General features: G+C 51.8%; 1 protein-coding gene across 2 annotated transcripts in view; it reads left to right on the forward strand.

The window, feature by feature from the left end:
• The window catches only part of MBD2 (methyl-CpG binding domain protein 2), a 51,032-nt gene that overhangs the window by 12,673 nt on the left and 19,820 nt on the right, over positions 1–18,539 (forward strand). For both annotated transcript variants that reach the window (XM_072134109.1, XM_072134099.1), the window contains exon 3: positions 11,781–11,918. In XM_072134109.1, the coding sequence (XP_071990210.1) occupies positions 11,781–11,918 (138 nt within the window). The remainder of the gene's footprint in view (positions 1–11,780; positions 11,919–18,539) is intronic.

Consider the following 18,539-nt stretch of genomic DNA (forward strand, 5'->3'; position numbering starts at 1 on the left):
CTGAGTTACATCCTGTATTATACTCCAGAGATGCCCTCACTATTCTGCTGGTGCAGTCACTGTGTATATACATGACATTACTTATCCTGTACTGATCCTGAGTTACATCCTGTATTATACCACAGAGCTGCACTCACTATTCTGCTGCTGGTGCAGTCACTGTGTACATACATGACATCACTTATCCTGTACTGATCCTGAGTTACATCCTGTATTATACTGCAGAGCTGCATTCACTATTCTGCTGGTGCAGTCACTGTGTATATACATGACATTACTTATCCTGTACTGATCCTGAGTTACATCCTGTATTATACCACAGAGCTGCACTCACTATTCTGCTGCTGGTGCAGTCACTGTGTACATACATGACATCACTTATCCTGTACTGATCCGGAGTTACATCCTGTATTATACTCCAGAGCTGCACTCACTATTCTGCTGCTGGAGGAGTCACTGTGTACATACATGACATTACTTATCCTGTATTGATCCTGAGTTACATCCTGTATTATACCCCAGAGCTGCACTCACTATTCTGCTGCTGGTGCAGTCACTGTGTACATACATGACATTACTTATCCTGTACTGATCCTGAGTTACATCCTTTATTATACCCCAGAGCTGCACTCACTATTCTGCTGCTGGGCCGTCACTGTGTACATACATGACATAACTTATCCTGTACTGACCCTGAGTTACATCCTGTATTATACCCCAGGGCTGCACTCACTATTCTGCTGGTGCAGTCACTGTGTACATACATGACATTACTTATCCTGTACTGATCCTGAGTTACATCCTGTATTATACCCCAGAGCTGCACTCACTATTCTGCTGCTGGTGCAGTCACTGTGTACATACATGACATCACTTATCCTGTACTGATCCTGAGTTACATCCTGTATTATACTGCAGAGCTGCATTCACTATTCTGCTGGTGCAGTCACTGTGTACATACATGACATCACTTATCCTGTACTGATCCTGAGTTACATCCTGTATTATACTCCAGAGCTGCACTCACTATTCTGCTGCTGGAGGAGTCACTGTGTACATACATGACATTACTTATCCTGTACTGATCCTGAGTTACATCCTGTATTATACTCCAGAGCTGCACTCACTATTCTGCTGCTGGTGCAGTCACTGTGTACATACATGACATTACTTATCCTGTACTGATCCTGAGTTACATCCTGTATTATACTCCAGAGCTGCACTCACTATTCTGCTGGTGGTGCAGTCACTGTGTACATACATGACATTACTTATCCTGTACTGATCCTGAGTTACATCCTGTATTATACCCAGAGCTGCACTCACTATTCTGCTGCTGGAGGAGTCACTGTGTACATACATGACATTACTTATCCTGTACTGATCCTGAGTTACATCCTGTATTATACTCCAGAGCTGCACTCACTATTCTGCTGCTGGAGGAGTCACTGTGTACATACATGACATTACTTATCCTGTACTGATCCTGAGTTACATCCTGTATTATACTCCAGAGCTGCACTCACTATTCTGCTGCTGGTGCAGTCACTGTGTACATACATGACATTACTTATCCTGTACTGATCCTGAGTTACATCCTGTATTATACTCCAGAGCTGCACTCACTATTCTGCTGGTGGTGCAGTCACTGTGTACATACATGACATTACTTATCCTGTACTGATCCTGAGTTACATCCTGTATTATACCCAGAGCTGCATTCACTATTCTGCTGCTGGTGCAGTCACTGTGTACATACATGACATTACTTATCCTGTACTGATCCTTAGTTACATCCTGTATTATACCCCAGAGCTGCACTCACTATTCTGCTGCTGGGCCATCACTGTGTACATACATGACATTACTTATCCTGTACTGATCCTGAGTTACATCCTGTATTATACCCCAGAGCTGCACTCACTATTCTGCTGCTGGTGCAGTCACTGTGTACATACATGACATTACTTATCCTGTACTGATCCTGAGTTACATCCTGTATTATACTCCAGAGATGCCCTCACTATTCTGCTGGTGCAGTCACTGTGTACATACATGACATTACTTATCCTGTACTGATCCTGAGTTATCTCCTGTATTATACTCCAGAGCTGCACTCACTATTCTGCTGCTGGTGCAGTCACTGTGTACATACATGACATTACTTATCCTGTACTGATCCTGAGTTACATCCTGTATTATACTCCAGAGCTGCACTCACTATTCTGCTGCTGGTGCAGTCACTGTGTACATACATGACATTACTTATCCTGTACTGATCCTGAATTACATCCTGTATTATACTCCAGAGCTGCACTCACTATTCTGCTGGTGCAGTCACTGTGTACATACATGACATTACTTATCCTGTACTGATCCTGAGTTACATCCTGTATTATACTCCAGAGCTGCACTCACTATTCTGCTGCTGGTGCAGTCACTGTGTACATACATGACATTACTTATCCTGTACTGATCCTGAGTTACATCCTGTATTACACTCCAGAGCTGCACTCACTATTCTGCTGCTGGTGCAGTCACTGTGTACATACATGACATTACTTATCCTGTACTGATCCTGAGTTACATCCTGTAAATCTTTTATTTTATATAAAAGTGAAAAACATAACAATAATAAACATAAATAAAGCCATAACTTCTGGCAAAAGAATTACAAAAGAACAAATATAAACGAAAATAAACTTACAAAACCTCCTGGCCCAGCCACACACACTCAGCATGAAAACAAACAAAACCTTCACCCAGTCCCACCACCTAAATTTTTTTTTTTTTTTTTTTTTTTTTTTTTTTATATCAAAATACACAGCAAAATACACATAAATAAATAAACAAAAAATAAACACAGAAATAACAATGAATATAACGGAAATAACATTAATAACAATAAATAACATAAAATATAACTAACTAAATCCCACGCCCATCACCCTCCCCCCCCAGACACTGGTCTAACGTCCAAAGTCCGCGCTATATAGTCCAGACCAGTGCCCAGGATCGTATAGTCCAAGTCCCGTCCACCCCCCTCCCAACCTAACACCCTAACACCAACACCCCAAAACCAACCAACCTATATACACACAAGAACTATAACTACATATAACTATAAATAAATACACAATGTACACAAGATACAAACACATTAAACATATCAACATATATCAAAACCACATAAAGCCCAGGTTCGGCGCCTGCAAGCCCCTACATCACTATAACCTCAGATACAAAACAAAAATCTACAGTGTCAGCTTCAGCCCAACACCAGGAGAGGAGATGACAGACTAAGGGACACTAAAGGAGAACCCCCTCCAAAGGAGAGAGGCCCTCCCCGTGCCCAGCCCCTCATACTCCAGAGAGCGCACCTTCACCAGGTCACCCAGAATGTTCCTAACCACCTCATCCACCGGGAGGATTTTACGCTGCGTCGAAACTAAGCACCGTGCGTTCCACGTGTGGTACCTGACCACTAGACTAACTAGGAATAAAGTGCAGCGGTCCCGGCCACCCAGGCCTCTGAATGCTCCATAGGCCCACTCCGCATAGGAGAGACCAGCCAACCCGGACCAATGGATGGAAGCGCCCACCCGGTTGTACACCTCTGTGTTAAAGGGGCACTGAAGCAGGAAGTGGTCCATGCTCTCCAGCAGGCCACCGCACTCCTCCCGGGGACAACCCCTTTCCTCAGAGCTCCTACACTTCAGATTGTCCCTCACACACAGCTTTCCATGGAAGCAGCGCCAAGTCAAGTCCCAAAACTTCAAGGGGATCCTGATGGAATTCAATAAACTCAAACCCACCCCAAGATCCCGACTTGGGCAATCCCTGAGGGCCAGAGGCTTCTGGAAACGGGCAAACAGAACCCTTTTGTCAAGGGTTTTCCTCGACATGGTCCTGATCTCCCACATTCCCAGACCCCACCGGCGAATCACCTTCAGAACCGGGGTAGCGTAAGCCGGAAGATGCCCATGCGGTGTGCGGAGATCCTTCACTTGTCCTCCTGTCTCCCATTCCTGGAAGAAAGGCCGAAACCATCCCCTGCAGGAGTATACCCACGGAGGAGCCCTCTCTTTCCAGAGGTTTGCTACATTGATTTTAAGAAAGGTATTCACTAGGAACACCACAGGGTTGACCATACACAACCCTCCTTGTCTCCTCGTGCGGTAAGTAACCTCCCTCTTGATTAGGTTCAGCCTATTCCCCCATAACAGCTGGAAGAACAGACTGTAAACCCGAGTCCAGAGGGGTTCTGGCAACATGCACACACTGCCCAGGTAAATCAGCAATGGGAGCAGGTAAGTTTTGATCAGATTAACCCTTTCTCTGAGGGTCAAAGACCAACCCTTCCACTGGTCCACCCTCTGAGCGGCGATCTTAAGCCTGCCGTCCCAGTTTTGCATGGGGTAATCCCCCTGGCCAAATTCGATGCCGAGAACTTTGGCAGAGTCTTGGGGCCCTGGAAGAGTGTCCGGGAGATCAAAGCCTGGACCTCCCTCTCCCAGCCAGAGACTCTCACACTTATCCCGGTTGATCTTGGACCCAGAAGCCTCTGAGTAGCGGTAGACCTCTGACATCACCCATTGCGCCTCCCCTCTCGAGGACACAAAAACAGTGACGTCATCAGCATACGCTACCACCCTTAGAGTGGCTTCCGGTGCTGCCCGGTCCATCCCGACTCCCACCAACGGCCCACGATCAACCCTCCTAAGGAATGGGTCAATCGCGAACACGTACAGTAGTGGGCTCAGAGGACAACCCTGGCGAACACCAGACCCAACCTCAAAAGAGCGGCCAATCCAACCGTTCACAAGCGGGAAACTCTCTGCCCCTGCGTACAAAACTTTCAGCCAATTGACAAACCCACCCGGCAGGCCATACCTCAGAAGGACAGACCAGAGGTACTCGTGGTTAACCCGATCAAACGCTTTTGCCTGATCCAAGGACAGCAAGTACCCCTTCCAGTTACCAGCCCTGCCCTGTTCCACTGCCTCCCGGACACAAAGCACAGCACTAAATGTACTGCGGCCTGGAACAGAGCAGTGCTGGGTCCCCGAAAGGAGCCGGGGTGCAAACTGCACCAGCCGATTAAACAGCACCTTTGCCAAAACCTTTCTGTCCGTATTGAGAAGCGCTATGGGACGCCAGTTCTCAATACGAGATCGGTCCTTACCCTTTGACAGGATGATCAGGGCAGACCTCCTCATTGACTTCGGCAGAGCGCCCGAGGAAAGACACTCATTGAATACCTCAGTCAAGAGGGGAACCAAGGCGTCCTTAAAGGTCTTATAAAACTCAGATGTTAAGCCATCCGGACCCGGCGATTTCTTGAGGGCGAGCCCTTCAATCGCCCGGCTGACTTCCTCTTCCCTAATCATCTCTGTCAAAACATCAAGAGAGGGGTCTACTCCTGGCTCAGGGACAGTTTCAGCCAGGAAAGCCGACATCACATCCCGATCTAGATCCTTCCTGCCCAAGAGGTGCGAGTAGAAGGATCTGACGACCTCCAGAATCCCTGATCTGGACCTTTTCAGGGATCCCGTACTGTCAACCAGTCCTGTGACAACTTTACCATTCACTGACATCTTGCAGTTTCTGTAAGGGTCGGGCGAGCGGTATTTCCCGTAATCCCTCTCAAAAACCAAAGATGCGTGTCTATCGTACTGACACCTCTTCAGCAAGGATTTCACTCTGGAGATGTCCTCACGACTACCTCCAGTCGAGACGAGATGCTCGAGTTTCCTCCTCAGGCCCTGATACAGGCGGTACCTGTCCAGGCTCCTGAGGCTCGAGAGCTGGCGGAAGAATCTCGCCACCCTTTTCTTGAGCATCTCCCACCACTCTGACTTACTGCTACAAAGGCCCAGCAATGGTACCTGGCTCTGAAGAAAGTCCTCAAAGGATTGTCTTATCTCTGCTTCTTCCAGGAGAGACGAATTGAGCTTCCAGTAGCCTCTTCCCATCCGGGGGGTCTCTGTAACATTCAGAGAAAACAAAATTAGACAGTGGTCGGAGAACTCCACCTCAACAACGGACACTGCTGAAGAGATGGCTTCCTCCTTTAAATAAAACCTGTCTATTCTAGACCTGCAGCTACCCCTATAATAGGTGAACCCCGCGTGGCCTGGGGTGTGCCGGATGTGGACATCCACCAGGCGAGCCTCACTAGCTATGCTATTAAGAGCGACGCTATCATAAGTCAGCTTGTCTCTGGAACCTCCCCTATCCTGGGACCTCGTGACAGCATTGAAGTCCCCTCCAAAGACCACCTGCCGACTTGTAAAAAGGTAGGGCTTGATCCTCATAAAGAGACACTTCCTGTCCCACTTGGACTGGGGACCATAGATGTTAATTAGGCGAAGTTCTTGTCCCTTCATGAGGACATCCATGATCAGGCACCTCCCCATTTCTAACTCAATAACTCGTCGGCATTCTACCGGTGCGGTAAAAAGGACCGCCACTCCGCTATACGGCTCGGCCGCAAGAGACCAATAGGAAGGCCCGTGTCTCCATTCCCTCTTAGCTTTAAACACGGCCGCCAAATCTGGCAGCCTGGTCTCCTGCAAAAATAAAATGTCGGCTTCAACACGGCCGAGAAAATCAAAGGCCGCAAATCTAGCCGCATCAGACTTAATGCTGGCGACATTAATGGACGCCAGCGTCAACGGAGTGGGTGCCGCCATCATGAGTGATTGAGTTAGACGGCTTTTTTCTTACTAACTCCCTTCCCTCTACTGTCCTCTGAGGATGATCCCTTTTCCCTTTTCCCTTCAGAATTGGGGCAACTTCTTTTTAACGAAATTGAGGTGTCCATGTTATTACTGGCCCCCAAGGACCCACCCGGACCACCCTCTCCTTCGTCCTTGTCTCCTGGCTCTGAGTCAGTCTCCCACTCTGAGGACCCAGCATCCCCAGAGGATAGAGACTCGGCGCCCCCTGCAGGCTGCTCCGCCGCCACCTCCAGAACCCCACCCTCAGCCTCTCCTTCCGAGGAGGCGATCTCATCGAGGGTGAGGAACTGGTTGGAAAGCTCAACCAGAGGGGAGGAAGTTTTCCCTTCCTTAGGTACCTTAGATAGGCCGCGTTTTTTCTTTTTCTGCTTGCGCTTATTTTCTAGCCAAATCCTGTTATCCTCATCCATACTCTCATAATGGGAGGACGTGGAGGACATGGCACCTTTCTCGCGCTCCATCCTCCTGACCTCCTCATCCAACTCATCATCCCTCAGGGCCTCAGTAGCATGACCAGCCTCTGAGGAAGGACCAAGGGTCACCCCAGCAACCTGAGGCTTCCCCAGTTCTCTCCCTTTTTGTCTGGCTTCAAGCCGCCTTAACTGAGAAGGCGACTTCTTCTTGCTTTTCTTCACAGGCCCCTCAGCTCCTCCACCTCTGCTGGTACCTTCCCCAGCAGAAGCAACCTCCTGGCTCTCCTCCACTGGGGTCACAACCGCATTGGCAAAGGAGCGAGGACAACGGCTGAAAGGGTGACCGAGCTCACCACACAGGTTACACCTAATGTCCTTACAGGATGCAGCGAGATGACCTAGCCCACCACACAAAGCGCACTTCTGCACTTGGCAGCTGGCGCTAAAGTGTGTGGGGTCACCGCACCTGTGACAGACCTTCGGCTGCCCCTGGTAGAAAATCAGGATTCTGTCCCGCCCAAGAAAGGCTGAAGAGGGAATGTGGGCGACTGTGCCGCCTGAACACTTCAACTTCATCATGAAGGTCCAGGCCCCAGACCAAATGCCAAATTCATCGCGGTTTTTCTGAGGTACCTGTACAACCTCACCATAACGACTGAGCCACGTCATGATGTCCATGCAAGAAAGTGACTCGTTACGGGTCAAAACGGTCACTTTCCTGACTGTGTTTTGGCGAGACACTGCTTGCACAGCAAAGTCTCGCCATGCGGGCTCGTTCTTTGCCAGCTCATAATTCGACCAGAAGAGCTCTAAGCCCTCCGGCCGAACAAAGCTGACATCGAACTCCGGAGTACCATAAGGATGTATCAGGGCAAAGATGTCACTAGCCCTGAAGTTCATCTTCAGGAGGAGCTCCACCACCCTTGACCTGGGTGGGCATGCGTCACTGCCCCTCCAGCGAAGACGAACCACATTCCTACGGGCAGCTCCGGGCCCGGTTGTGGGTAAAGACCATACAGTCTCTCCCCCCCTTTTCTCTTGGAAGGCTGCCAGGCCATGCCTGTCTGTCCAGAAGGACAGATCAACATCTCTCCCCTCTACAGTGATTGACTTTTCCCCTCTCCTGAGAGCCTCCAGAAGACGCCTTTGCAAAACGCTGTTCCCAGAGCCAGGAGACAAGGAGTTAACCCCACTTGCCCCAGCGGTGACACTCGCATAGCTCCTTATGGGAGCGGCCACCACTGGGGGTGCAGATGGACCAGCACTCACACCAGGATCCCCCTCAGCGCCATTCACCACCCCCACATTCACCACACTATATACATTACTGCCTCGCTTCCTTGCATCACTGCCTCGCTTCCTTGCATCACTCACACCAGCTGGGCCAGGAGGACCTGGGGTTGCCTCGGCGTCACTGGGCACTGGGGGTAGAGCTACCTCCATAGCTGATACAGCCTGAGAAGAGGCAGCTCCAACCCCGATCTTACTTGTGCCCTCTGCCTCATTGGCATTAACCCCTTGTTGTCCTGCAGTTTTTATAATGTTTGAGCATCGCTGCTCGATTGGTGGTAGAGGCCTCTTGTCCTTACAGACTCCAGACAGTCTTTTTGCCCCTTTCATATCTTCAGAGTTTGATGCACCAATACAGAATAACACTTTTCCTGCGACTTTCTCTGCAGGCTGCACGGGATGTTTGGGAGGCGCCGCACTACAAGCCCCAGCAGCCCCATCACACTGCCGCTGCTCACCGGAGCAAGCAACAGCGCTAAGGGCCACAGGAGCCACCGCCACTGCCCCTGGCACTGGGCCACCCCCCCCTCCCACTGGGGGGCAGCGCACAGTACCAGGACCTGCCAGATCGCCCTCACTGTCCGGCCTTTCGGCCGATGCCTTCCCTGCACCATCCTTGCTACTACAAACAAGGCTGGTGCTCTGCGCCATGATGGAACGTGGCTTTGCACTCTCCCCGCACCCTGGCACCGAGTCCACTGCAGGATTCGTGCTGGGCTGGGTAACGGGGCCTACACGACAGGCTGGCACTGCTGCCCGCCCGGAGGGAACAGGGAGGGGACGAAACACCAGATTCACCTCCTGAGACGCCTTGGTCTTCTTGGGTCTCGTCTTCTTTCTCTTTTGGTCGTCACTCGGGATATCATCGCCGAAGGAAAAGTTCTGGAGGTGAACTGGGGACTCAAGCTGACGGATCTGAGCCATTAGCGCCCCCCCCTGGCCGCTGTCATCACTTTCCTCCTCCAGGTTGGCAGAGCCGCAGCCTGATGGTAATGGCGCTTGCTCCGCAGGCAGCCTGTCGTGCGAGGCCTGCTGGTGTTGGTGCAGGCCACCAGACGGACACGGCAGGTCTTCCTCTTCCTCCTCATCATCGCCATCATCCGCCTGGATCTCAAGCCCCTTCAGCTTTCTCAGCTGCTCCTGGCGCATGTCATCAAACCTCGCATCATTCTCCAATTTTTCACGAAACGGACCGCTGTGCTCACGGATAAGATGACGCTTCTCCTGCAGAGCGGTGACCTCGGCTTTTAGTCTGTCTATGGTGGTAAGTAGATCAGACTTTTTCTTTCTCTGCGTAGCCACCCCCGCTAGGGCCAAGGTCTCCCTTATCTCCTCCTGGAGCCTCCTCAGCGCTTTTCCAGCTTCCTCGTACTCACGGAGGTGCTCAGCAATCCGGGAGCCATAGATGGAAGCAGACTCCCGGGCCTTAAGATCACCCCATGCTTTTTGCACACCCCCGTGAGCACCCAGCTTTTCAGCTGAACCACCCAGCTTTCCCGCACATACATCCAGCTTTCCAGGAGGAGCACTCAGGCTGATGTCACTTGCCTTGATCTTCTGTGAACCGGAGACCTTGCGGCTTCCCTGGGTCTTGGGGGTGGCAGCCGAGGTCACATCGCTGCGTCCTTGGCTCCGGGCAGATCTTCTCACCCCTTCTGCTTTGGCCGGTAACTTGTTTTTCCTGCCTCCCGCCGGCCTGGTCCGGGAGACAGGAGCCTGGGACTTTCCAGCTTGATTCATCCCAGAGAACCCACTCCCTCCCTGGGGAGGAGAGAGCAGGCCTGGGTGGATGGAGATTGCTCCAGGTGGTGCAGGAGCTCAGCAGCACACAACCACACCCGTCAGCAGCTCACAGCAGAATGAGAATGCACTCACTATTCTGCTGCTGGTGCAGTCACTGTGTACATACATGACATTACTTATCCTGTACTGATCCTGAGTTACATCCTGTATTATACTCCAGAGCTGCACTCACTATTCTGCTGCTGGTGCAGTCACTGTGTACATACATGACATTACTTATCCTGTACTGATCCTGAATTACATCCTGTATTATACTCCAGAGCTGCACTCACTATTCTGCTGGTGCAGTCACTGTGTACATACATGACATTACTTATCCTGTACTGATCCTGAGTTACATCCTGTATTATACTCCAGAGCTGCACTCACTATTCTGCTGCTGGTGCAGTCACTGTGTACATACATGACATTACTTATCCTGTACTGATCCTGAGTTACATCCTGTATTACACTCCAGAGCTGCACTCACTATTCTGCTGCTGGTGCAGTCACTGTGTACATACATGACATTACTTATCCTGTACTGATCCTGAGTTACATCCTGTATTATACTCCAGAGCTGCACTCACTATTCTGCTGCTGGTGCAGTCACTGTGTACATACATGACATTACTTATCCTGTACTGATCCTGAGTTACATCCTGTATTATACTCCAGAGATGCCCTCACTATTCTGCTGGTGCAGTCACTGTGTACATACATGACATTACTTATCCTGTACTGATCCTGAGTTACATCCTGTATTATACCCCAGAGCTGCACTCACTATTCTGCTGCTGGTGCAGTCACTGTGTACATACATGACATTACTTATCCTGTACTGATCCTGAGTTACATCCTGTATTATACTCCAGAGCTGCACTCACTATTCTGCTGCTGGTGCAGTCACTGTGTACATACATGACATTACTTATCCTGTACTGATCCTGAGTTACATCCTGTATTATACTCCAGAGCTGCACTCACTATTCTGCTGCTGGTGCAGTCACTGTGTACATACATGACATTACTTATCCTGTACTGATCCTGAGTTACATCCTGTATTATACTCCAGAGCTGCACTCACTATTCTGCTGCTGGAGCAGTCACTGTGTACATACATGACATTACTTATCCTGTATTATACTCCGGAGCTGCACTCACTATTCTGCTGGTGCAGTCACTGTGTACATACATGACATTACTTACCCTGTACTGATCCTGAGTTACATCCTGTATTATACTCCAGAGCTGCACTCACTATTCTGCTGGTGCAGTCACTGTGTACATACATGACATCACTTATCCTGTACCCTCAGTGCCCCTATTCTCCTGTATGTGCACCTGTTTCTCAGTTTTGTTTCATCCTGTGGTTTCTGGGAAGATGGTATCACTTCTTCATTTTGGTTAAACAACTTGATTGTTTTGTAATTAGGAGGGGGATGGGAGCTTTTATACATTACATCAGTGTATTACACCTGTTATACTCCTGTAATCGTCACTTTAATATCTGGATCCCCTTTAACACTTTGCTTTGTCTTTTCCTCCACAGTCCAAACCAGACCTTAACACGACGTTACCGATCCGGCAGACCGCGTCCATCTTCAAGCAGCCGGTCACCAAGATCACCAACCATCCTAACAACAAAGTCCGATCGGACCCCCAGCGGGTCATCGAGCAGCCCCGACAGGTAAGACAGTCAGTGGCAGAGGGGGAGCTGTATCAGCTGTATCGGGTGCATGGTCCCCCTGAATTTCCAGCACACTAACTGAAGCACAGGTGCTCATGCAGGTCCTATGCAAAACTCTGGTGCACAGGGTGAGCATGTACATCTACACAGGACCTACAGGGGACTTTGGGTCCCTGGTTCTGCTGGTGACTGGCGAGCCTGGGTACAACACCGTGTAAATAGTGACTAAAGATCAGTACATGAAATGTTTGGATCCCCGTCCCTCACACATTATTGGTCTAGATTCGGCCATTGGTGTAAATTCCAGGAGAATCCCTTTAAGATGTTCAGACATGGACTGACGTGTGAAGGGTTAATGAATCCCGGGGCTGAGGGCAGGAAGCCACGACGCGCTTTATACACCCCGCTCATTTCCTCTGCGGTTTCGAGGCCGATGTCTCCCTCCGGAGATCACCCCGTAACTCTATAGACCGAGCCGGAAGCAGCGGATTGTCATAGATGAGACGCACAGAATATCCTCCACATCCCTTGTGTGACTGCAGGGCATGGGTGCTACAAACACGTCCTTACTGTACAGAGCACCAAACCCGCAGCTCTACGTCACACAGAGCGAGATAATGAGAGCATTTCAGACATCTAAACCATGAAGACATTAGTTTATATTCCAGGATTGTAGCTTCTCCAAATGCATTGGAGGTGTAAGCTCACACTGCTGTGCTCTGTGCCCTCTGTAGCCTCTAGAGACATGTGTAATCAGACCTAGGTGTATGTTGTAGCAGCAGTACTTCCAGGATTGTAGCTTCTCCAAATGCATTGGAGGTGTAAGCTCACACTGCTGTGCTCTGTGCCCTCTGTAGGCTCTAGAGACATGTGTAACCAGACCTAGGTGTATGTTGTAGCAGCAGTACTTCCAGGATTGTAGCTTCTTCAAATGCACTGGGGGATGTGTCCTCACACTGCTGTGCTCTTTGCAGTCTGCAGAGAGCTGCTCTGCTTATAGCCTCTTCCCTCTGCTCCAATGTGATGTTGTAGCAGTTGAGAACTGCAGGAGGACGGAGGAGGCCGCTTAACAGTTCAAAGCAGAGAGCTAAGAGCACAGCAGTGTGAGGCCAGCCAACCTATAGAAGCTACAATCCTGGAATATAAATGTATGTTTCACAGTCCTGCTCCAAGAATTGATAGAAATAATGTAGGAGCGGCGCTGGATTACCCTGCAAGTTTCAACCTTTGCAAGGCCAAAGAAGACCCTGTGCAGCAATGCTGCTATCTCCTGCTGGTGTACCTAGAAAGGGTTAATCCCCATTACAGACAGTTATGGCACATAGTCCGTGGTGTGTCCGGCTTCTCCATATCTTCCCGTACAGACGTTTGAAGGGGGCTGCACACATGTGCTGCTGAGACCCTCCTTATCTATGGACATAGAGGGATGTAATGAGAGTTTTCCTTCATGTGGATAAACTTCATTCCTCTGCCTGTGTCCTTCTTCTCTACAGACCAAATGTCTGCACGCACCTTCTCATTCAAAAAGTTTTCTGTATTTTCAGCACTATAAAAAGTGTAGATTCACATTGAAGGCATCAAAAGTATGAATTGTCACATGTGGAAATGTATAATTAAAGGGAACCTACCGCCACGGATCTACCTATTAAGGTAGATCGGGTGGTAGGTGCCTCTATTGTACGTGAGGATAGTCCTTTTAAGGGCTAATCCTCACGTCCCATGTATCTTATTTCTCAAATATGCTAATCTTCTAAAGACAGTGCTTGGGCGTGGAGTAGCCGGAGCTGAGGCCACACGGTGCGGCTACTCCATGCCCCAGTAGCCTCATTGATCCTCCTACCAGAAATCTTCGGTGTGCAGCTGCGTGCCCTCGTCCGCGAGTTCTGCGCATGAGCAGAACGCCGGCCCACGGCTGCACGGTCACTGCTCTGAAGCCAGATCTACTGCGCATGCGCAGGACTCTTGCTTCATGGACGAGGGCACCCAGCTCCTTGTAGCTGCGCGACAAAGATGTGACAGTAGGAGGATCAAAGAGGCTACTGGGGTGTAGAGTAGCCGCGCCTTGTGGCCTCAGCTCCGGCTACTCCATGCCACAGTAACCTCTGTAAAATAATTAGCATATTAGGGAGATAAAAGTTATAAAAAGATACAGGGGACATTAGAATTAGCCCTTAAAAGGGCTATCCTCACGTACAAAAGAGGCACCTACCACCTGATCTACCTTAATAGGAAATGGACATTAGACGAGGGGAAATCTGTGCTTTGTGTGACGCAGAAAAGGTGTAGGAATGGACTCTACATGTCTGGTTCCCCCCATGAAGCCAGGAGGAGGAGGTGTGATGGTGTGGGGGGCTCTGCTGGTGACACTGTTGGGTGTGATGGTGTGGGGGGCTCTGCTAGTGACACTGTTGGGTGTGATGGTGTGGGGGGCTTTGCTGGTGACACTGTTGGGTGTGATGGTGTGGGGGGCTCTGCTGGTGACACTGTTGGGTGTGATGGTGTGGGGGGCTCTGCTAGTGACACTGTTGGGTGTGATGGTGTGGGGGCTTTGCTGGTGACACTGTTGGGTATGATGGTGTGGGGGCTCTGCTAGTGACACTGTTGGGTGTGATGGTGTAGGGGGGCTTTGCTGGTGACACTGTTGGGTGTGATGGTGTGGGGGGCTCTGCTGGTGACACTGTTGGGTGTGATGGTGTGGGGGGCTCTGCTGGTGACACTGTTGGGTGTGATGGTGTAGGGGGGCTTTGCTGGTGACACTGTTGGGTCTGATGGTGTGGGGGGCTCTGCTAGTGACACTGTTGGGTATGATGGTGTGGGGGGCTCTGCTAGTGACACTGTTGGGTGTGATGGTGTGGGGGGCTCTGCTAGTGACACGGTTGGGTATGATGGTGTGGGGGCTCTGCTAGTGACACTGTTGGGTATGATGGTGTGGGGGGATTTACTGGTGACACTGTTGGGTGTGATGGTGTGGGGGGCTTTGCTGGTGACACTGTTGGGTGTGATGGTGTGGGGGCTCTGATAGTGACACTGTTGGGTGTGATGGTGTGGGGGCTTTGCTGGTGACACTGTTGGGTATGATGGTGTGGGGGCTCTGCTGGTGACACTGTTGGGTGTGATGGTGTGGGGGCTTTGCTGGTGACACTGTTGGGTGTGATGGTGTGGGGGGCTCTGCTGGTGACACTATTGGGTGTGATGGTGTGGGGGGTTTTGCTGGTGACACTGTTGGGTGTGATGGCGTGGGGGGCTTTGCTGGTGACACTGTTGGGTGTGATGGTGTGGGGGGCTCTGCTGGTGACACTGTTGGGTGTGATGGTGTGGGGGGCTCTGGTAGTGACACTGTTGGGTATGATGGTGTGGGGGGCTATGCTAGTGACACTGTTGGGTATGATGGTGTGGGGGCTCTGCTAGTGACACTGTTGGGTATGATGGTGTGGGGGCTCTGCTAGTGACACTGTTGGGTGTGATGGTGTGGGGGGCTCTGCTAGTGACACTGTTGGGTGTGATGGTGTGGGGGCTTTGCTGGTGACACTGTTGGGTGTGATGGTGTGGGGGGCTCTGCTGGTGACACTATTGGGTGTGATGGTGTGGGGGGTTTTGCTGGTGACACTGTTGGGTGTGATGGCGTGGGGGGCTTTGCTGGTGACACTGTTGGGTGTGATGGTGTGGGGGGCTCTGCTGGTGACACTGTTGGGTGTGATGGTGTGGGGGGCTCTGGTAGTGACACTGTTGGGTATGATGGTGTGGGGGGCTCTGCTAGTGACACTGTTGGGTATGATGGTGTGGGGGCTCTGCTAGTGACACTGTTGGGTATGATGGTGTGGGGGCTCTGCTAGTGACACTGTTGGGTGTGATGGTGTGGGGGGCTCTGCTAGTGACACTGTTGGGTGTGATGGTGTGGGGGCTCTGCTAGTGACACTGTTGGGTGTGATGGTGTGGGGGGATTTACTGGTGACACTGTTGGGTATGATGGCGGTGGGGGGCTTTGCTGGTGACACTGTTGGGTGTGATGGTGTGGGGGGGCTTTGCTGGTGACACTGTTGGGTGTGATGGTGTGGGGGGCTCTGCTAGTGACACTGTTGGGTGTGATGGTGTGGGGGGCTTTGCTGGTGACACTGTTGGGTGTGATGGTGTGGGGGGCTTTGCTGGTGACACTGTTGGGTGTGATGGTGTGGGGGCTTTGCTGGTGACACTTGGGTGTGATGGTGTGGGGGGCTTTGCTGGTGACACTGTTGGGTGTGATGGTGTGGGGGGCTTTGCTGGTGACACTGTTGGGTGTGATGGTGTGGGGGGCTTTGCTGGTGACACTGTTGGGTGTGATGGTGTGGGGGGCTTTGCTGGTGACACTGTTGGGTGTGATGGTGTAGGGGGGCTTTGCTGGTGACACTGTTGGGTGTGATGGTGTGGGGGACTCTGCTGGTGACACTGTTGGGTGTGATGGTGTGGGGGGCTCTGCTGGTGACACTGTTGGGTGTGATGGTGTGGGGGGCTTTGCTGGTGACACTGTTGGGTGTGATGGTGTGGGGGGCTCTGCTGGTGACACTGTTGGGTGTGATGGTGTGGGGGCTCTGCTAGTGACACTGTTGGGTGTGATGGTGTGGGGGGATTTACTGGTGACACTGTTGGGTATGATGGCGGTGGGGGGCTTTGCTGGTGACACTGTTGGGTGTGATGGTGTGGGGGGGCTTTGCTGGTGACACTGTTGGGTGTGATGGTGTGGGGGGCTCTGCTAGTGACACTGTTGGGTGTGATGGTGTGGGGGGCTTTGCTGGTGACACTGTTGGGTGTGATGGTGTGGGGGGCTTTGCTGGTGACACTGTTGGGTGTGATGGTGTGGGGGGCTTTGCTGGTGACACTTGGGTGTGATGGTGTGGGGGGCTTTGCTGGTGACACTGTTGGGTGTGATGGTGTGGGGGGCTTTGCTGGTGACACTGTTGGGTGTGATGGTGTGGGGGGCTTTGCTGGTGACACTGTTGGGTGTGATGGTGTGGGGGGCTTTGCTGGTGACACTGTTGGGTGTGATGGTGTAGGGGGGCTTTGCTGGTGACACTGTTGGGTGTGATGGTGTGGGGGACTCTGCTGGTGACACTGTTGGGTGTGATGGTGTGGGGGGCTCTGCTGGTGACACTGTTGGGTGTGATGGTGTGGGGGGCTTTGCTGGTGACACTGTTGGGTGTGATGGTGTGGGGGGCTCTGCTGGTGACACTGTTGGGTGTGATGGTGTGGGGGGCTTTGCTGGTGACACTGTTGGGTGTGATGGTGTGGGGGGCTCTGCTGGTGACACTGTTGGGTGTGATGGTGTGGGGGGCTCTGCTGGTGACACTGTTGGGTGTGATGGTGTGGGGGGCTCTGCTGGTGACACTGTTGGGTGTGATGGTGTGGGGGGCTTTGCTGGTGACACTGTTGGGTGTGATGGTGTGGGGGGCTTTGCTGGTGACACTGTTGGGTGTGATGGTGTGGGGGGCTCTGCTGGTGACACTGTTGGTTGTGATGTTGTAGGGGGCTCTGATAGTGACACTGTTGGGTGTGATGGTGTGGGGGCTCTGCTAGTGACACTGTTGGGTGTGATGCTGTGGGGGGCTCTGCTAGTGACACTGTTGGGTGTGATGCTGTGGGGGGCTCTGCTAGTGACACTGTTGGGTGTGATGCTGTGGGGGGCTCTGCTAGTGACACTGTTGGGTGTCATGGTGTGGGGGGCTTTGCTGGTGACACTGTTGGGTGTGATGGTGTGGGGGCTCTGCTAGTGACACTTTTGGGTGTGATGGTGTGGGGGGCTCTGCTAGTGACACTGTTGGGTATGATGGTGTGGGGGCTCTGCTAGTGACACTGTTGGGTATGATGGTGTGGGGGGATTTACTGGTGACACTGTTGGGTGTGATGGTGTGGGGGCTTTGCTGGTGACACTGTTGGGTATGATGGTGTGGGGGCTCTGCTGGTGACACTGTTGGGTGTGATGGTGTGGGGGCTTTGCTGGTGACACTGTTGGGTGTGATGGTGTGGGGGGCTCTGCTGGTGACACTATTGGGTGTGATGGTGTGGGGGGTTTTGCTGGTGACACTGTTGGGTGTGATGGCGTGGGGGGCTTTGCTGGTGACACTGTTGGGTGTGATGGTGTGGGGGGCTCTGCTGGTGACACTGTTGGGTGTGATGGTGTGGGGGGCTCTGGTAGTGACACTGTTGGGTATGATGGTGTGGGGGGCTATGCTAGTGACACTGTTGGGTATGATGGTGTGGGGGCTCTGCTAGTGACACTGTTGGGTATGATGGTGTGGGGGCTCTGCTAGTGACACTGTTGGGTGTGATGGTGTGGGGGGCTCTGCTAGTGACACTGTTGGGTGTGATGGTGTGGGGGCTTTGCTGGTGACACTGTTGGGTGTGATGGTGTGGGGGGCTCTGCTGGTGACACTATTGGGTGTGATGGTGTGGGGGGTTTTGCTGGTGACACTGTTGGGTGTGATGGCGTGGGGGGCTTTGGTGACACTGTTGGGTGTGATGGTGTGGGGGGCTCTGCTGGTGACACTGTTGGGTGTGATGGTGTGGGGGGCTCTGGTAGTGACACTGTTGGGTATGATGGTGTGGGGGGCTCTGCTAGTGACACTGTTGGGTATGATGGTGTGGGGGCTC

Source organism: Engystomops pustulosus, chromosome 1 (genome assembly GCF_040894005.1).
Source record: "Engystomops pustulosus chromosome 1, aEngPut4.maternal, whole genome shotgun sequence".
NCBI classification, from domain to species: domain Eukaryota; kingdom Metazoa; phylum Chordata; class Amphibia; order Anura; family Leptodactylidae; genus Engystomops; species Engystomops pustulosus.